The sequence below is a fragment of the Phoxinus phoxinus genome (assembly GCF_949152265.1).
Source record: "Phoxinus phoxinus genome assembly, chromosome: 18".
Classification (NCBI taxonomy): domain Eukaryota; kingdom Metazoa; phylum Chordata; class Actinopteri; order Cypriniformes; family Leuciscidae; genus Phoxinus; species Phoxinus phoxinus.
The window spans coordinates 15,119,979-15,137,663 of record NC_136893.1 but is presented as its reverse complement, the minus strand read 5'-3'; the positions used below and the strand labels follow the sequence as shown (position 1 = coordinate 15,137,663).

General features: G+C 40.1%; 2 protein-coding genes across 17 annotated transcripts in view; one reads left to right on the top strand and one right to left on the bottom strand.

Annotated features, from left to right (window-relative positions):
- Window positions 1-16,362, top strand: part of eif4g3b (eukaryotic translation initiation factor 4 gamma, 3b) — a 57,640-nt gene extending 41,278 nt beyond the window's left edge. For both annotated transcript variants that reach the window (XM_079589027.1, XM_079589026.1), the window contains exons 21-34: window positions 2,584-2,722; window positions 2,855-2,943; window positions 4,171-4,264; window positions 4,399-4,510; window positions 4,982-5,196; window positions 5,308-5,426; window positions 5,547-5,719; window positions 11,057-11,182; window positions 11,285-11,366; window positions 11,450-11,548; window positions 11,652-11,798; window positions 11,883-11,964; window positions 13,089-13,235; window positions 13,435-16,362. In XM_079589027.1, coding sequence (XP_079445153.1) covers window positions 2,584-2,722; window positions 2,855-2,943; window positions 4,171-4,264; window positions 4,399-4,510; window positions 4,982-5,196; window positions 5,308-5,426; window positions 5,547-5,719; window positions 11,057-11,182; window positions 11,285-11,366; window positions 11,450-11,548; window positions 11,652-11,798; window positions 11,883-11,964; window positions 13,089-13,235; window positions 13,435-13,616 — 1,806 coding nt within the window. In that variant the 3' untranslated portion in view covers window positions 13,617-16,362. The remainder of the gene's footprint in view (window positions 1-2,583; window positions 2,723-2,854; window positions 2,944-4,170; window positions 4,265-4,398; window positions 4,511-4,981; window positions 5,197-5,307; window positions 5,427-5,546; window positions 5,720-11,056; window positions 11,183-11,284; window positions 11,367-11,449; window positions 11,549-11,651; window positions 11,799-11,882; window positions 11,965-13,088; window positions 13,236-13,434) is intronic.
- A 59-nt stretch (window positions 16,363-16,421) lies between these two features.
- phc2a (polyhomeotic homolog 2a) overlaps window positions 16,422-17,685 on the bottom strand; it is a 35,486-nt gene continuing 34,222 nt past the window's right edge. For 14 of the 15 annotated variants that reach the window (XM_079588926.1, XM_079588934.1, XM_079588939.1 and 11 more), the window contains one exon: window positions 16,574-17,647. In XM_079588926.1, coding sequence (XP_079445052.1) covers window positions 17,493-17,647 — 155 coding nt within the window. In that variant the 3' untranslated portion in view covers window positions 16,574-17,492. Of the gene's footprint in view, window positions 17,648-17,685 lie in introns of all 15 variants that reach the window. The other variant, XM_079588931.1, reaches the window with a different exon arrangement.

Here is a 17,685-nt window from a genome sequence, read left to right as displayed (position 1 = left end):
GCCCGACCCAGCGAACGTGCGGTAACCTTCGTCGCCCGTAGAGCGAAGTTGGTCGCCGCACGCAGCCCCTGCAGCAAGGCTGGGTCGGGACCACTCCCCTGCAGGTCATGGAGTGCTTTGGCCTGGTGGACCTGAAGCAGAGCCATGGCATGCAGGGCGGAGGCGGCGTCTCCACACGCCTTATAGGCCTCCCCGGTTAGACCCGAGGAGAACCTACAGGCGCGGGAGGGGAGTGAAGGGGCACCCCGCCAGGTGGAAGCGGTCTTCGGACACAGCTGCATCGCGATAGACCGCTCCACTGTGGGGATTCCCTCGTACCCGTGCGCCGCCCCGCCGTCAAGGGTGGTGAAGAGGGAGGGGCGAGGAGGCCCCCGCCGGTACGCCAGAGGCGCCGACCAGGACTTCCTCAACTCCTCATGCACTTCAGGGAAGAAAGGCACTGGAGCGGTACGCGGGGCATCCGCACGTACCGCAGCAGGCCAATCATCAAGCCGCGAATGCGAGGGCCCGGGCGGAGGGTTCCACTCGAGTCCCACATTCGCGGCCGCCCTTTCGAGCATAGCAACCACCTCGGGATCAGCGTCAGCTGCAGCCACCGCACCCGAAGGGGGTGGAGCCGCTGACTCCTCACCCGAAGATGATTGCACCTCTTCCGATGCCGCGATAGACATCTGGTCCTCCGGGGGCGCTCCAAAGGAAACAACCGGAACCGTGCGGGACGGCCCCGGAAGTTCCGCCGGAAGCGCCGCTGGCAGCGAGCTGCTAGAGGAGTGGGAAGCTCGCGAGGATGTTTCACCACACGAGACATTCCGCACTGTAACCCTCATACGCTCACCAACGGGAATGACCGAAGTAGCCGCCTGTCGAACTGAACCGACAGACGAACTAGATCGAGCATTATCCGAAGGGACTCCCCCATATTTCAGGGATCTCAGTCTCGAGCGGAGCGTCGCGATGGCCATGCTCCCACAGAGAGAGCATGACTCATCCAACAACGCTGCCTCAGCATGCCTTAAGCCCAAACATGCGAGACAGTGTTGATGGCCATCATCCGGAGGGAGAAGTCTACCGCATCCAGAAACGCACGGGTGAGTCGACATCCTGAAAAGGACGCGAAACACCCGCCAGCTCTTTTAGATAGAAAAGAGAGAGAGAAAACAAGAGAGAGAGAGAGAGAGAGAAAACGCCGAAGCGCCGAGGGACCACCGCAGCAGACAGACGGGGGAAAACTGCAACCCTTTGCTGCCGAAGGCGAAGATCGCTGCACCGCGCCGTCACACCAGCGATTCTGCTCTCCAGGTATTTCTTTATTTTCGTTCTCCAGAAGGCTTGCTTTGAAGTCAACAGGAACTGAGGCTCCGAAGCGAAAGGCGATGATGCAATGTTTACTTCCGGCTTTTATACCCGCGCTGACGGGCGGGTCCGCGGAATGCAAATGTTGCATGCCAATGTTCATTGGCTTTTTGTTTAGTTCTCGAAGGTAATAGGCTCCCTAGCGTGATCCCAATTCGTCAGGGGAACCCGACGTACGTCGGAGTTCCCTGGACGAAAGGGAACTGAATTTTCAGCATCATTACTCCAGTCTTCAGAGTCACATGATCCTTCAGAAATCATTCTAATATGCTGATTTGATGCTCAGGAAAGAAATTAATGTTGAAAACAGTTGAGCTGCTTAATATTTTTGTGGAAACCTTTTTTTCCCAGTATTCTTTGATGAATAGAAAGTTCAAAAGATCAACATTTACTTGAAATTAAAATGTTTTTTATTGTCTTTTACTGTCACTTTTGATCAGTTTAAAGGAATAGTTCATCCAAAAAAAATGTATTTGCTGTTGATTTACTCACCCTCAGACCATCCAAGATGTAGGTGTATTTTTTTCTTCAGTACAACAGTAAAGAAGATTTTAAGCTGAAACTAGTCCTTGGTGATTCATATACTGTAATGCAAGTAATCGGTTACCGTCACTCTGAGAGTCAAAAAACACACAGCCAGGCAAAACAAAGTTAATACCCATGGCTCCTGACGATTCATTGTAGTTTTATGAAGTGAAACGGTCGGTTTGTGCAAGAAACTGAACATTATTTACAACATTATTACCTGTAATCCACAGTGCATTGACGACAGTCTGGAGCGCAAGCTTCCTGTCTCATAATCCCTTTAATGTGTCCTTGCTGAATAAAAGTAATTTCTTTAAAAAATAATTGGTTTTACTTACTGACCCCAAATGTTTGAACAGTAGTGTACATAATACAATTCAATATTAACTCAATTCACAAAGGGATTATCAAAAATCAATTCACAAAAATTGGTTATCTATTGATATATTTTTAAAAGTGACATGTGCAACCCTTTTATTAATCGGCCTGTGCGCTTTTTTTCTTCTAATTTCTGTTCATTTAAATACTATTTTTATTTAAAGGTGTAACTATTAAATAAAAGTGAATATTAAAGATATTTATTTTAACTTTTTTTACTTTCTGAATCCTATTGTTGAGCTTTATAGTGTAAGGATACTTTCTTGTATTTTTTGGCAGTCATTCTGGTATTTTCAGGTCATTATTTGTGTTCTTTACTCATCTCAGCACAATTGGGTGTCTCGGAGAGTTGACCTGGGCCCCAAGACCATCGAGCAGATCCATAAAGAGGCAAAGTTGGAGGAACAGGAGGAACAGAGAAAGGTCCACCAGCAACTGCTGTCCAAGGACAACAAGAGGAGACCAGGTCAGAAAGAGACTTCTGCTATAGGCTAATCCTCTTTACAGCTTACTCAGTCCTGTGGGCCTCCTTTCTGTTTTCACTCGCTGATGAAGCAACTGCACTCTGTTCCAACCGTTCTTTCGCTTAATGTTGCAGCGGTGCCGAGAGAGGAGACCTGGAGCACTGTGCCCACGACCAAGAACAGCAGAACGATAGATCCCACTAAGCTTCCCAAGATCTCCAAGGTAGAGTTCAAACAAAGACACGTTTTCTTATTGGTCACATCTATTGATTGCTAGCACAGCTGTGTTTTCACATTCCCCGATGATCTTCTTGAGAGGGAGGAAGCTGTATTTATAGGTAAACAATTGATCTCATCATCTGAATCATACTTATGGAGGTTGTGTGAACTACACCATACAACGTCATTGATTATACTTTTTTGCAGCACTTTAACTTAAAGCCATTTAAAAATAGTATACATATATTGTTTATTGTCTATATTTTCCAGTAAAATAAAATGTAAAATTAATTTATATTTTTTCTTTTTCACTCTGACTGTGCCAAACAACATTTTCATATTTTGTGAAGGACTATTAAACTAACTGGTCATAACCGGAAGCCCTGTATAAAAAGGCTTTTACCATGCAAACTGTCTGACCGCTAAAGCACAGCATAAGAACAGTTAAAGCACCACCCCAAAATATCAAAACTTTTATCAAAACTAACAACAACAAAAGATCTGGATGACCTTTCCAACCATATTAGCATATCTGTTGTTATAAGCATACATTTAGTGAGGTTTAATGGTGTTTAAATCATTTTTAGTAGAAAAACTGACAAAAATATTGATTGAGAAAATAATTGTTTGCAGTGTTTGTAAATAAGCGAATTGCCTATTTGACTCAGCAGCCCCACCTGATGGTTGTTCTGTTTGCTTGTGTAATAGTGTCTTAGTATCTCATCGATTCTTAATTGTGATTCTGGGGATCCACAGTGCACACATTTTATACCTTTTCTTACACACCAAGTTTAGTTCATGAAGCTTTCTGCTAATGAGCTGCTGATTTGAATTAAGTGCATTAAATAAGGGAGACATACAAAGTGTGTAGTGATGATTGGCCCTGTCCCAAATTGCACCCTAAACACTTGCAGTCTTCCTACAAGTCCAACGTAACACCACTTTGGGAAGAAGTCTGCTGCAGAGCTCGCTTCAGTACGGGCTCTGCAAAAGTGCGCATCGAGGGCGCATATTGACTACAAAGGGGACACTCACGAGAACCCTTCTGAAACCTAAAATGCTGAGTGGGACACCCTACGGCCTGTAGACTTCACTGTCACGTCCACTAGACCATAAGTGCATATTAAGTGTGCCATTTGAGACAGGGCCATTTAAGGACCACTGATCTATATGAATACATGAGAAACTGTAATATGATCTTACTGAAAGCATGTGTGTTTGCCTTCTTCAGCCAACAATAGATGAGAAGATTCAGCTGGGACCAAGAGCTCAGAACTGGATGAAGGGCAGCAGTGGAGGGGCTGGAGCCAAGGCCAGTGAGTCAGGTAAAGAAAGAGTGGTGTAGTCAAACATGGGCTGCTGCCTCGGTCAATTCCAGCTGTTTTATAGTTTAGCCGAATTTTCAGGCTCTACACTAAAATATCTGTTTTCTTCCTGTTTTGCAACCTTTTTCTTTTAGATGTCTCTCGCCCCAGTTCCAGTTTGAACCGTTACTCACCCCTGCAACCAACCCCAACCTCCTCTTTACCTTCTACATCCCCAGATGTTGATGCCAGGAGAGTTCTCAGCAGGTATTGTACACATGTAAAATATAGTGATTGTGAAGTGGAAGCTTCCTTTTCGTTCTTACATTTCGTCTGTGGTGTTTATCAATATTTGATATATGTAAATATTTGTTGGATGTACTTGTAGGATGTATTTATTATTATACCCATATTATTATTAAGCATATTGAATGGCTCCTAACTCATTCTTTGCTGCCTTATTATAAGCATATTATTAACAAATTTATACTTTACATTTATATCCTTAAATAATATTCAAATAATTATTTAATTGTATAATACATCGAAATTATACGATAAAATGATGATAAATTAAATTAAACAATAAATAAACGTATTATTATTTTATAATTAGCATTTTATTTTGGCAAGTCTTTAAATGAAAATATTGTTTCATTTGTAATGAATTGAAGGAAAATACTTTTACTTTTGGAGATTCATGAATGTATGTTTTTGGTATGTTTGTGAATTTCTCAGTCGTGGAAGCTCAGGGCGGGAGCGCAATGACAAGCCATTAAGTGTGGGTTCCGCCCGGACAGGGCCCATCTCATTGGGTAGCACCAATAAGGATGCTCCCGAGGAGTCGGTCCAGGAAGTGCTCCGCAGAGACTCTAATGCCTCAGACACACCCAAGCTGCCCGCCAGCACTGCAGACAAGAGCAGACTGGAGCATAGCCAATCCAGGGAGTCTGGTGAGCCGCACGGAGACCCTCACGCACATTATGATGATGTACAAAATGTGTTGTTGGTAACAGTAACATGAAAAACATGGGAAGAAACCTAAATAATGTCTCTTATTGCAGCTGTTAAACTTGAAGTACTGTCGGGACCCTCTCCAGATAAGCCTGCATTAACAGAAGAGAACATGGAGAGGCGGTCCAAGGCAATTATTGATGAGTTTTTGCACATTAATGATTACAAGGTTTGTACCATTTTTTTTTTATCACCTAAAATTACATTTTATATATGACTTATTAAATTGTATCTACCAGTCCAGAATGGCAATTGATGTTTTTCTAATCATTGCATTCTTGTGATGCAGGAGGCAGTGCAGTGTGTGGAGGAACTAGAGCAACCTGCCATGCTCTATGTGTTTGTGCGGGTGGGTGTGGAGTCCACACTGGAGAGGAGTCAGATCACGCGAGACCACATGGGTCAGCTGCTCTATCAGCTCCTGCAGGCTGGAATCCTCCTCAAACTTCAGTTTTTTAAAGGGTGAGATTGCAGCACTTTTAACTTTTTGAGTTCTGTTCCAAAACATAGTAAGCAGCCTCACTATCTACTGTCTACTAAGGTCGCATGAAATAACTAATGTAATGACTAATCATTTAAAAATATTATAATCTATAATGAAAAAAAATCACTAAAATATATAAAAATGAAATTTTGTTCATTTTATTTACTTTCTGCTTCAGAACAAGAAACAAATTGCCATTAGCATGTTGCTGAGCTAATGTATATATGTCTAACTCTTTCCCCGTCAGCATTTTTTTTTTAAGTTGCCAGCCACCGCCAGCGTTTTTGATCATTTAAAAAAAAAGAAAATCATGGCCCCTAGAATATTTTGTTGTATGAATTTATGAACATGCAATTTATCAAGAACAGAGATTCTGCTTTTAAACAAAAAAAAATTATTCTAGCTTCATGCATTCTTTTTTATCAACACTTAAATGTGGGTAAGTTTCATAAAAAAAGCAACATTTTGAACAAAAAACTGAGAATTTTTTTCTCTTTTTTTTCTCTCTCAAAGAATACAATGTGCATAAGCAATGCTTTTATCGCTTGTGTCTGCTTCTTTTTTTCCTGTGTTTTGATCTGGAGATTCTCTACTCTTTCAGAAGATGCGTAATAGCGCACCCTACCGTGTTACTGTGAAAACACGGAAAGCCGGAAAATTCCGTCTATGGCGGGGAAGCGCTGTCTAATAAATAACGGAAAATTCCGTCAATGGCGGGGAAAGAGTTAAGTGACATAAAATGACGTATAAAATACTGTTTCCAGCCATTTATGAGCACTATTCATTTATAGCACACCTTTAAGCTTAGCTTTTAAAAAATTCCGTGTACACTAAAGTCTATCGGCAACTGAGATTTTGATAAGTAGATAAAGTTTAGATCATGATTTTCCAGTTGTACCACAGCACACTGTGTGTGTTTGTTGTTTGCTTTTGGGATTTGATGGAGCGATTGGACCCAGAAACGTTGATGCGTGACATTTGACTTAAGCAGATACTTTAAAGCCCAAAGTATACTTCGGTTTTTATGTGTACACCAGGTTATGCATACACAGCATGTATCTTAAATTTCATCATCAACATAAAATGTGTACTGTTCACATGCAGTCAGATTCTGTACCAAACTGTCCGCTAAAGCTTTTTATAATTTTTTTTGCACTAATTAGTTGGTCGAGAAAGTGGGGACACTGGCCCGACCTGTTGTTTCTCAGTCAAAATAGAAACAACACCAAACTAATATAGCCGCAAGCAACAATGACGGGCCCAAGCCCCACCGCCACCCCCACCCTGGTGGCTTTAGGTCAAGTATGCTAGGCGGGCGATGTGCATTTAAAGTGGGTAATTGTAAAAGAACTACATCAAAACAGCCACATCTTAATATAATTAAACTAATTATATAAAACTATGTCTGTGCTATACAAATAAACTGGTTATATGCCTTTATTTTGTCATTAAAACTGATAGAAACAGAATAGGCAGCATCGGTCCTGGAGTGTCGCTGTCCTGCAGAGTTTAGCTCTAACCTTAATCAAACACTCCTGAACAAGCTAATCAATGTCTTCAGGATTACTAATGCTGCGTCCCAATTCGCCTACTTATACTATGCCCTAAAAGTATGTACTGTTTTTGTGAAGAAAAAGTAAAACATTTTAAATGTGTGTAGCAGAAGAGTAGGTAAGCTTTGGGACATACAGTAGTACTTCATCATAATCGCGTCTTTAATGGATAGATCTGTCGCTTAGTTGCGTGCATCCTGTCACCGTTTGAACTGCCGTCAATCATCTTGTCACAGTTAAAATCCTCCACATTCAATCTAATTTAATTTTCTACCATTTCAGAGAGAGAAAAGTAGTAGGACGTTGATCTGCCAGTTGTGATCTTTCATGCGGAGAACTCTCCTCATGTGTTTGTAATTTGCATAATGATGCATTTAAAAGTTAACGACCAAACGTATCATTACAAAAGTTCACAATGCTATTTCAGATTAAACATAATGTGGATAACATTGAATAAATATATTTTCGTCAGGTTAGATACTGATTATGAATCACTCAAACACTTTTATCTAAACCTTTCTACTTAACCATCTGATTCACACATCCGCTAAGTTTGTAGTTTTTTTAATCACTTATTCGTGTTTGTAGTTCTAATCGAATCCTCGTCTAACGCAGGGGCGGAGGCAGACGATTTAAACATTCGGGGCTTAGCCCAAACCTAGGGGGGTCCGGGGGCATTCTCCCCCGGTGAGATTTTTTTACCATTTACGTCAGCTAAATGCACTATTTTTCAGGCTGTTTGAGATAATAGAATGCCTAAAAATCTATACACTATCTGGGAAAATGATGATAGTTAGGCCTACTCTGTAAAAAAAAAAAAAAAAAAACTGGACGCGCAAATGAGGTGAATTCGCGGCCGTGCCGCGCTAAACGTCATTCGCGCTGCAGGACCTCCAGACGTGCGTAAACGCGTCTTCACATTGACTTAAAGTTTGAAATCACTCGCGCCAGACGCTCTATTCACGTTCTGTGTGAACGGGTGTGAACGCAGCATTCACTTGTCCGCGCGGTTCGTCCAATGCTGCTTCTGAATCTCTCTCCGGCCGGTGAGGTTTACTGTTAGTGTTCCATATAAAAAAATGTTGTTATGTCCATAATATTAACTTCAGCCGGTTAGCCAGTAAGCTCGCTACGACGCAGGTGAAAACATACAATAGCCCGGCTGCCAGCCCCTGATGACAACGACGAAGAAGATTTATTCTTCGTTAGTTTTTATTGGCAGTTGGCAAACAAGCTGAGTGATGCGCGATGCATTACCGTCCGCCACCACGCACGGTAATAGAGCTTTTGTTTCATTTTTTGACGCTCCAGTCAGAAAGACTGAGAAGGAATGGAACAAAGTTAAAGTTATTTTAAAAAACCTAAAAGATTCGGGGCTTTTGACAAAACATTCGGGGCTTAAGCCCAATTAGCCACCCCCCCGCTCCGCCCCTGGTCTAACGCGCAATCGATTGTGGGCAATATTAGCCGTAAGAGTGTGCACGGATCTGCACTTCGGATTCTAACCGGAAAAGGTAGACTATCTGGGTATCTTTGGAATACTTATTTCAACATTATGATTTGGGACACACTAATTCCAATTTCGAATTCTATTTAGGGCTGATAGTATGCAAATTTTGAGGCACAGCATCAGGCTACAGGCAGGTGAGGTTTTTTGTTTTGTTTTTTTTGGAGCTAAACTCTGTAGGACAGTGGCCAGGACCAACGTTGCCTATCCCTGTCCTAAGTCCAAAGATATTTATTATACTATGATGAGTAGTAGTCTCACACACACACACACACACACACACACACACACATCCCCCCCCCCCCCCCCCCCACACACACACAGAGGCAGAGTGAGATCAATGGATCACAGTTGGATACTGTTTCCCATTTAGTTGAGCCAGAAGATTCAACAACATTTGAAAAATCAACACACACACAAACAAATCTAAACTGTGAAAAAAGTAGATTTTGATAATGTCTAATATCCAAATGCAATACCTAATAAAAGCAAATGATTATGTCTGAAAATAATGTTCTCAGCAACATATGTCAATTTCAACTGAGCGTAAAGTTATCACTTGCTGTTAAAATTTTTGTAAATAAAGTATTTTTATATTTTTACCTAATTATTAAACTAATTACCGGTATATAAAACTATTTTGTCGGTGCCATACAAATGAACTGGATCTATGTCTTTATTTTGTTATATAAATTGATGCAAAAAGAGCCTAAAATATTTCTTATCCGTTAATGCAGGCAAAAGCACACAGCAATGAAAGGGTTAAACCCTAAACCAGGGGTCAGCAGCAGGTGGCCCACAAGCAATAATATCTGGCCCGCGCCCGTAGCCAGATTATTTTGATAGCGGCTGGTTCTGAAATAGATCTGTCATGACAGCAACAGTTGCTCACAATCATTTCGTCTTTAGTGATTTTGCCTTCAAAATAAAAGTACGAGAACGTTTTTGCAGCAATGTTTTATTTTGAGATGAATTGAGAGCTTTTCATTTATAAAGTTCTGAAAGACATTCTAAAGAGTCTGTGGTTGCAGATAAGACACACCGGCTTTGCATTCACAAAACTAGGTAGGATGAACACGCATAGTTGTCTTTACATTCTTCTTTGTGTGGCAATGGTGGCAATACCGTTCAAGACGTTCAATACCGTTTGAATACCGTTCAATACCGTGTGTCAAGATATCCAATACCTGTTCGCAATTTAGCATCTTCTAGATATTGGCATCAACTTTCTCTATCATGTTGAGAAAGTTTGGTGTACATCGAATGAAGCCCTTTTGAGCAGTAGTTAAAATCCACATTCAAACAAAAATTGCTGGCTTCCTGTTGGTCAGAACTAATGATAATTAATAAGTTGTTGGAGCAGAAATCACAGGAAGAAAAGAGTATAAAGTGGAAATACCAAGAAGTAATCAGTGTGCCAAACATGAAATCAAAGTGATGGAGGAAAAGTATGTTGCCTGCAGAAACAATGATAAACTGCTATTTCGATTTATTCTAAGCAATAAGCAGTGATGTACAGTAGACTGTACAAAAATAGAGCTTTTTCCTATAAAAACGAGAGGGAGATTTCAAAGCATTTTGAAAGTGACACACTTCCTGCTGCCAGTTGGTGGCGCTATGACTTTGACTCACAATAGTCACATCCATGTGATCGGCCTCCTACAACGAACATACAACTTAAGTTTCATCTAAATCAGTCAATGTATGCAGAAGTTAGAACACACTTCCTGTTACCCTTTTTCGACATAAATTCATTGCCTATATTAAGGGCCCCTAAATTGCCTAAAAGTAAAAAAAAAAAAAATGTTTTACCTTAGGAAATATAGACAGCAACAATAGACGGTCACATTGACGAGCGTTCGTGAGGTGGTAAAGAGATACCTACAAACTAGTTAGTGTACAATGACATTTTTATTGGTCGGAACTGGAATAGCGCAAACAATGGACAATGATGACATTTTCTAGTGTGCATGTGTCCGGCACCTGTATTCGTGCACACTATGGAGTATATTTGAAAGGCTACGCAATCAGCTGTTTGCATAAACTAAAGTGTTTTCATCCAAATTGAAGTATACTTTCAGTTTATGTCCAATATTGCATGAAATTCTGTATTTTTTTATTGAATAGGGCTGTTTTCTATCAATAGATTGAACACTGAAAAAAAGTCAAAACCTTCAAAAACAACTCCAGTTGCCAACTTTGGAAAAAAATAAAGTCTATTCTGGGATTTGAATGCATTTGTTTCGTCCCCACAGGTTTTCTGAAAGTCTTGAAATAGCAGATGATATGGCCATTGATATTCCGCATATATGGCTGTACCTTGCGGAGCTGGTGACCCCTGTGCTTCGAGAGGGGGGAATCTCTATGAGAGAATTATTTAGGTGAGTTTTTACCGCAGTGCTATTGGGTTCAGATTAAACTCATCGGCTTTAGTAATTGCCTGTACACAAGTTTTGTTTCATTTGCTTATTTTGTTTCCGCAGTGAATTTAGCACACCATTACTCCCTGTGGGAAGAGCTGGGATATTATTTTCTGAAATATTGCACCTTCTATGCAAACAAATGGTAAGTTAAAACACTTTTGATATGTTTGTGTTGCCATATTTATAAGTGTGAAGATGGTGGAAATAAATGTGTGTGTGATTCAGAGCCATAGGAAAGTGGGATCATTATGGAGGGACTCTGAGTTGAGCTGGGCAGATTTTATACCTGAAACCGAGGATCTGCACAGCTTCATCACAGAACATGTGAGCCTTCATTTACATTTCATTTAGTCTAATATGTCTAATTATCAAAACATTCTCTTACTAAGCAGCTGTTCCATACTGAGCGAGTTACATCTTCCAACAGAAACTAGACTTCACTCTTTCTGACGGCTCAAACCTGACCGAGGCTGTCTCTAAGAGAACGCTCTCGCCTGAGGAACTGAACAAGCAACTTGAAAAACTACTACTTGAGGACCTGGCTGGCGATGAACAAATCTTCGACTGGGTTGAGGTAGATTTACAGCTGGCTCATTTCATTGGAGGATGTGAAACTCTGTGAATGATCTTCTCATTGATGTGTGATCATTTATTACAGGGCAATCTAGATGAATCAGAAATGAGTTCACCTCCTTTCCTCAGAGCTTTAATGACTTCTGTGTGCAAGGCAGCAGTAAAAAGTAAGTGGCTCAGTATTTCTTTTACACCATAACAGCAGAGAACAGTTCTGGGTAGTGAAACTCATAAAACAAATGGCCGAGCCGTAATTAATCCCAAAATTGTATTATATCAAGGATCATTAAACCCCCCCCCCAAAATACTATCATTTACAAAGTAATTAGACGTTACATCAGGGTTTTGGGGTTTTCAACAGCCAATAATTGCTTGATGTCCAACTAATTTTTCTGAAAAATCTAAAAATCTCACTTTCCCACTGAAATTAAAATGTAATGTAAATGAATCAGTTAAAAAAAAAAACATTTATATCTACTACACTCACTGGCCACTTTATTAGGTACACCTTGCTAGTACCGGGTTGGACCCCCTCCACAACTGCCTTAATTCTTCGTGGCACAGATTAAAAAATGTGCTAGAAACATTCCTCAGAGATTTTGGTCAATATTGACATGATGGCATCCCACAGTTGCTGCAGATTTGTCAGCTGCACATCCATAATGCGAATCTCCCATTTACACTCTCTATTGGATTGGAATCTGGTGACTGTGGAGACCATTTGAGTATAGTGAACTCATTGACATGTTCAAGAAACCAGTTTGAGATGATTTGAGCTTAATGACTAGCTGTGTTATCCTGCTGGAAGTAGCTATCAGTAGATGGATACACTGTGGTGGTCATAAAGGGATGGATATGGTCAGCAACAATACTCAGGTAGGCTGTGGCATTTATGCTCAATTGGTACTAAAGATAATTCCTCTGGCATCAAGCATTTTTGCACACAGAACTGCCGCTGATGGATATTTAATATTTTTCGGAGCATTTTCTGTTGAGTTGTGTGTACATATTATATATATAAAATGTGTGTGCTTATTATATACATAAAATGTGTGTGTATATATATATATATATTAAAAAAATGGAGGGGGAATTGCTTAGGGTTATTTCATGAGATATTTAATCCTATGCAAATCTTTGTAACTAGTTAATAGTGTAGATAGTAATGCAGATTTGATCACTTTGGCGTCAGGAATGCTGATATTATCGGGCAGCATCTTGTGTTTGCATTTTATGTGGTAGTTTCTAATGTCAACATGTCAAACGCTCAAATCTTGTCTTCTGCCTGCAGCCGATGGCTCCTCAAGCAAAGTGGACTTGACCATAATCCAGAGGAGGTTGCCTGTACTACACAAGTACCTTAACTCAGACACAGAGAGACAGTTGCAAGCACTTTACGCACTTCAAGCTTTGATAGTAAAACTGGACCAGCCTGCTAGTGAGTAAAACACATTCCCTCACATTCCCACTTAAACTCACACCAAAAAAATGTTTATACTTATTTTTATGAGCTTCCAGAATAAAAACTAACTGATAATTTTTTTTTTTCATTTTATTTATTTAAAAAAATATATATTTAAGTTTAATTTTGATACTTTGAGCGATTAAACTAACATATAATATTATTATTTTTACAGATTTGCTCCGGATGTTCTTTGACTGTTTGTACGATGAGGATGTGATATCTGAAGACGCGTTCAATAAGTGGGAGGTCAGTAAAGACCCTGCAGAACAGCACGGCAAGGGTGTTGCCCTGAAGTCAGTCACAGCATTCTTCACGTGGCTGCGCGAGGCAGAGGAGGAGTCAGAGGACAATTGACCAGGGGACAAACGGACACATTTGCCAACTAGCGCTGAAGAGACAATAGTCACTGAAACAATAAACTGCATCAAATAAAAATGTAACATAACAAGCAACACATTATGCATCAGGATGGATGGAGTGCAGCAAGATTTCGAATGGTACGGTTCACTGACATGGAGCGACCCTATGACGACTTACGTTTGCTGGAGCACTAAAAACATGTATTATTTATAGAAATGTTGCATTTACGGTTTTAATTTTTTCCTTTTGTTACTTTTTAAGAGGACATTAATAATACAAACATGCAACAATGAAACGAAACGCAAGTTCAGACTCATAATTTTTTTTTTTTAAGAACAGCATTCACAAAAGGGTATTTAAAGGGGTCATGACATGGGTTTTTTTATTTTATTATTATGTTCCCTTAGGTGCAAATATAGTATTACTATAGTTTTTTTTACAAAAAACTTTTAAAATGTAGTGATTTATTACCTTTTCCCACCCTGTTTCTCATCCTCTGATTCAAACAGCCTGTTTTGGGGGGGTTTCCCCTTTAAGAGTTCAGTGTTAACGCCCACTGTTATGATTGGCTAACGTCAGTGCCTATGCATCAATTATTAACGCCCCCAGCCAGAACATTTGCGTATTCAGCGTATTTAAAAAGTAGTTTAAAGTTTTAAACACATTACTTGCAGTTTGCGTCGTCGTTGTTGAGCCCAGAATAGTCGGCAAGGACTTATCTTTGAGCAACAGTTTTCTGGCAAAGCCAGCATCATTTTGGGATTTGTTCTCAAAACGGTCATCCTTCAAATGTATCTACAAACGCTTAAACTAACACTGCCGTGACTGAGACGTCCGCAAAAAATAAAGTGCATCCATTTTCCCCTGACGACTGGATCTTTCGCAACGTATTCAAAGATGTTGTTTGTCCACAGCCAGGAACAGCACATCTGTGGCATCGTCATTTCCCTGTACACAGACCCACTCGCGCTGTCCGTCGACTGAACACTTGGTGAGGCGCGCGGCGCGCGGGCGCGACAACGATACGAAATGAGCGTAGTTGCCTTGCGCTTAAAGCGTAACTGTCTTGTGCCTGGAGGCGGTCATATGCAAACGCTGGTACGTCACTTCGTACCGTGACGTCACTTCTTACCATGAATCCAGAACGAGCTGTATTTAGAGCTTGATTAAATAAATGATTCGTTTATAATGGGGAGGACGTCTTAAGCTATGAAACTTGCAGGACGTTTTAATGGTACAAAGACCTCTTATATACTAAAAGATCAAGGGAAATTTGGTTTCTCATGTCATGACCCCTTTAACATTTGCAGATAGTCACAGCGAGCAGTTATTGGTGGATAGAGAAATAATGTTAATAATAGTTTTATTATTAATATAATGACAATAACAAATATTAAACTACTTCCGTGATTTTTAAACTGTTGATTTTTTGGGGGGTTGAGCACAGACAAGACCTGGTCTGAGTTTAGTACATCAGTAAGTGTTGTAATCTCAATAACCATTCCAAATGTTCCTCTGCTTTAGCTTTCTCTTTGTGAACGATTTAATCCGGCAGGAACTATGCATGCATGGGACTGCTGGGATCACACAACGAGAGCTCAAAATGAACGTCAATGAGCAGATGGTGACGTGTACAAAACACTAAGGAGATGTCGCTGAACCTAAAGTGCTTGTTATTCTTCATACTTAGAGCAAATTTAAAGCTTGTAAATAAATTAAAGACAAAAAAGATTCATAAAAGTACAAAACTGGGGTGATGGTGTGCATTTTCTACAGTGTTGCCACCAGTGAGGACTTCGCTGGTTTCGTGTGACAATGGTTCCATGGCTCTTTATTTCATCAACAGGTACAGTACCATTCAAAAGTTTGAGGTCTGTACGATTTTTTTAATGGTTTTTAACTTTTTTGTTTCTTATGCCACCAAAGATGCATTTATTTGATCATAAATACAGTAAAATTGTGAAATATTGTTACAATTATTAAAATAACTTTTCTATATCAGTACATTTTAATGTAACAAGGGGTCTTCCAAATGCTAATGCTTTACAATAAAGGCCAATTTAAACCAACAAACAAGTTGGCCGTTGGATTTAGAAATGTATGAAAATATAACTCATGTTCACACTGCCCAGTCAGAGAGAGAGAGAGTCAAGTCTGACGGGTAAAAAAATGGGTAATCAATTATAAGCGCCTTTCACGAGATAATCTCCATTCATTTTAACCAATAAATTAAAAATTGCTGCTTTAAGACACGACTTTCTTCACGTTTTTACAGTTCATTTGAGGCCGTTTCGCTCGCAGGTGGATTTCCTTCAGTCTCTAGCACAAAACTTACTGACGCGCGCTTTCAAATATGGCTCTGCTCTCGCTCAGATTTTACGCGTGCGCGCTCAAAACTTTGTCCAGTGTGCTCTCTCGAATATCTACTTGCTCTTTCTCTTAAATTGTCCAGAAACCTGCCATTTTCACAAGGATAATTTACTAAGCACGCCCAGAACCTTCACGCAGTCTTTGCAAGGGACTTGCCTCGTGTGACCAGAAGTATAGCACAGGGAGTCTTTGTCCCCATGTCTGTGTTATTCTTATGAACTCCTTTTCTGACCGACCTTTTGACCATGGTGATCCAAGGCCTGTCTATCTATAGTTATATTTATCTATCTTTCAGTCTGTAGGCCAACTTATTGTATTATTTCAGTTTAATTAAGTTTATTATAATTACCTTCCAATTACCTATAATTTGTAAAAAAAAAAAAAAAAAAAAAAATTGAGCCATACTGCGAACAGCGATGCCAACGGAAGCTTAAAAAAAAAAAAAACTTGATGCATTAGGAAATCATCCAAAAGTCAATTTTATCCACTTGACATTTCTGAGTTCAAATAAATAAACAACCGTTTGTCCACTTGCTTTGTGATATGAGGGTCTGTAAGGTTTGGAAAAACAATGACAAATTCAATGTTTTCTCAGTTTTATTTTCAAATATAAAACAGAATCGGAGACTTGCTCTCAATAAATACAGAAATTGTATCAAATGATGAATGTAAAAATACAGGCAAGCTGCACTAGCTTTCCAAACACGAGTGCACTCATTGATGGCTGGGATAAAGCGATTTATGAAAAATGATCGCAGTTCATCAGATAAAACCAAAGATGGGTTGAGAACTTAAATGTAAAGTGGTATTAACAGCAGTTCTTAAACCTGAAAAATACAGTTTTCACTTGAACTAAAAGCATGATGTGTGTTTAATCTTTGGGATATTTAGAAAATATTAGGCACATCTTGGAGAGTCAAAGTTTCCATTTCCATTATACCTGTGAATTAGTGTCAAAAATGCCACATTTGAGTATAAAAATCTGATGTATTATGTGAACTGAGGAATATCCTGTGAGATGAAGAAACCTGAACAGTTTACTACCTAAAAATGATGGCACACTGCAAGGCTAAAGGTACAAAATTTTCCTTGGCTAACCAAACATCACATGTTGCTGTGACAGCGAGAACCAGAACTATCACTTTATGACAGACAAAATCACAAGTCCAGTACAAAACAGAAAATATACTGTAAACCTGTTTGCATGCTACCATACGATGAACATTTGTTTGCACAAATGGCAAAGTACTTGTGCTTGTCTTCTTGACATGATGGATTGTCGCCCCCTCCCAGGCCTGGCACAGCTGAATACACAAGAGATTTGTAATCAAGTCACGCCATCATGCTTTAGGGATGAAATCGTTCAACTGTGACGAGAACTGTACACAAGTTTGTGGTTTTGAGGAGCAGCAATCCCCAGGACCCAAAGCCACAATGGGATGAGGAAACCAGTGCAGAGGTGTTAGAGTGTCCTTTCCAAACCGGATGGAGCTGGAAAGGCTACGAGTCCTTGAGCATACTGATGTGGGCAAAGATTTTCAGTGCGGGGCCAAGTTTGATGTTCATGGTGCTCATGAGATGATCCTCTTTGAGGAGCATTAAGGCCTGGCCATCGATCTCCTGAGAGCGAAACTCTTCTGCGATCTCTTGGCAGCCTGGCGCAAAAGAGAACATTTTTGATCGACTAATTTGC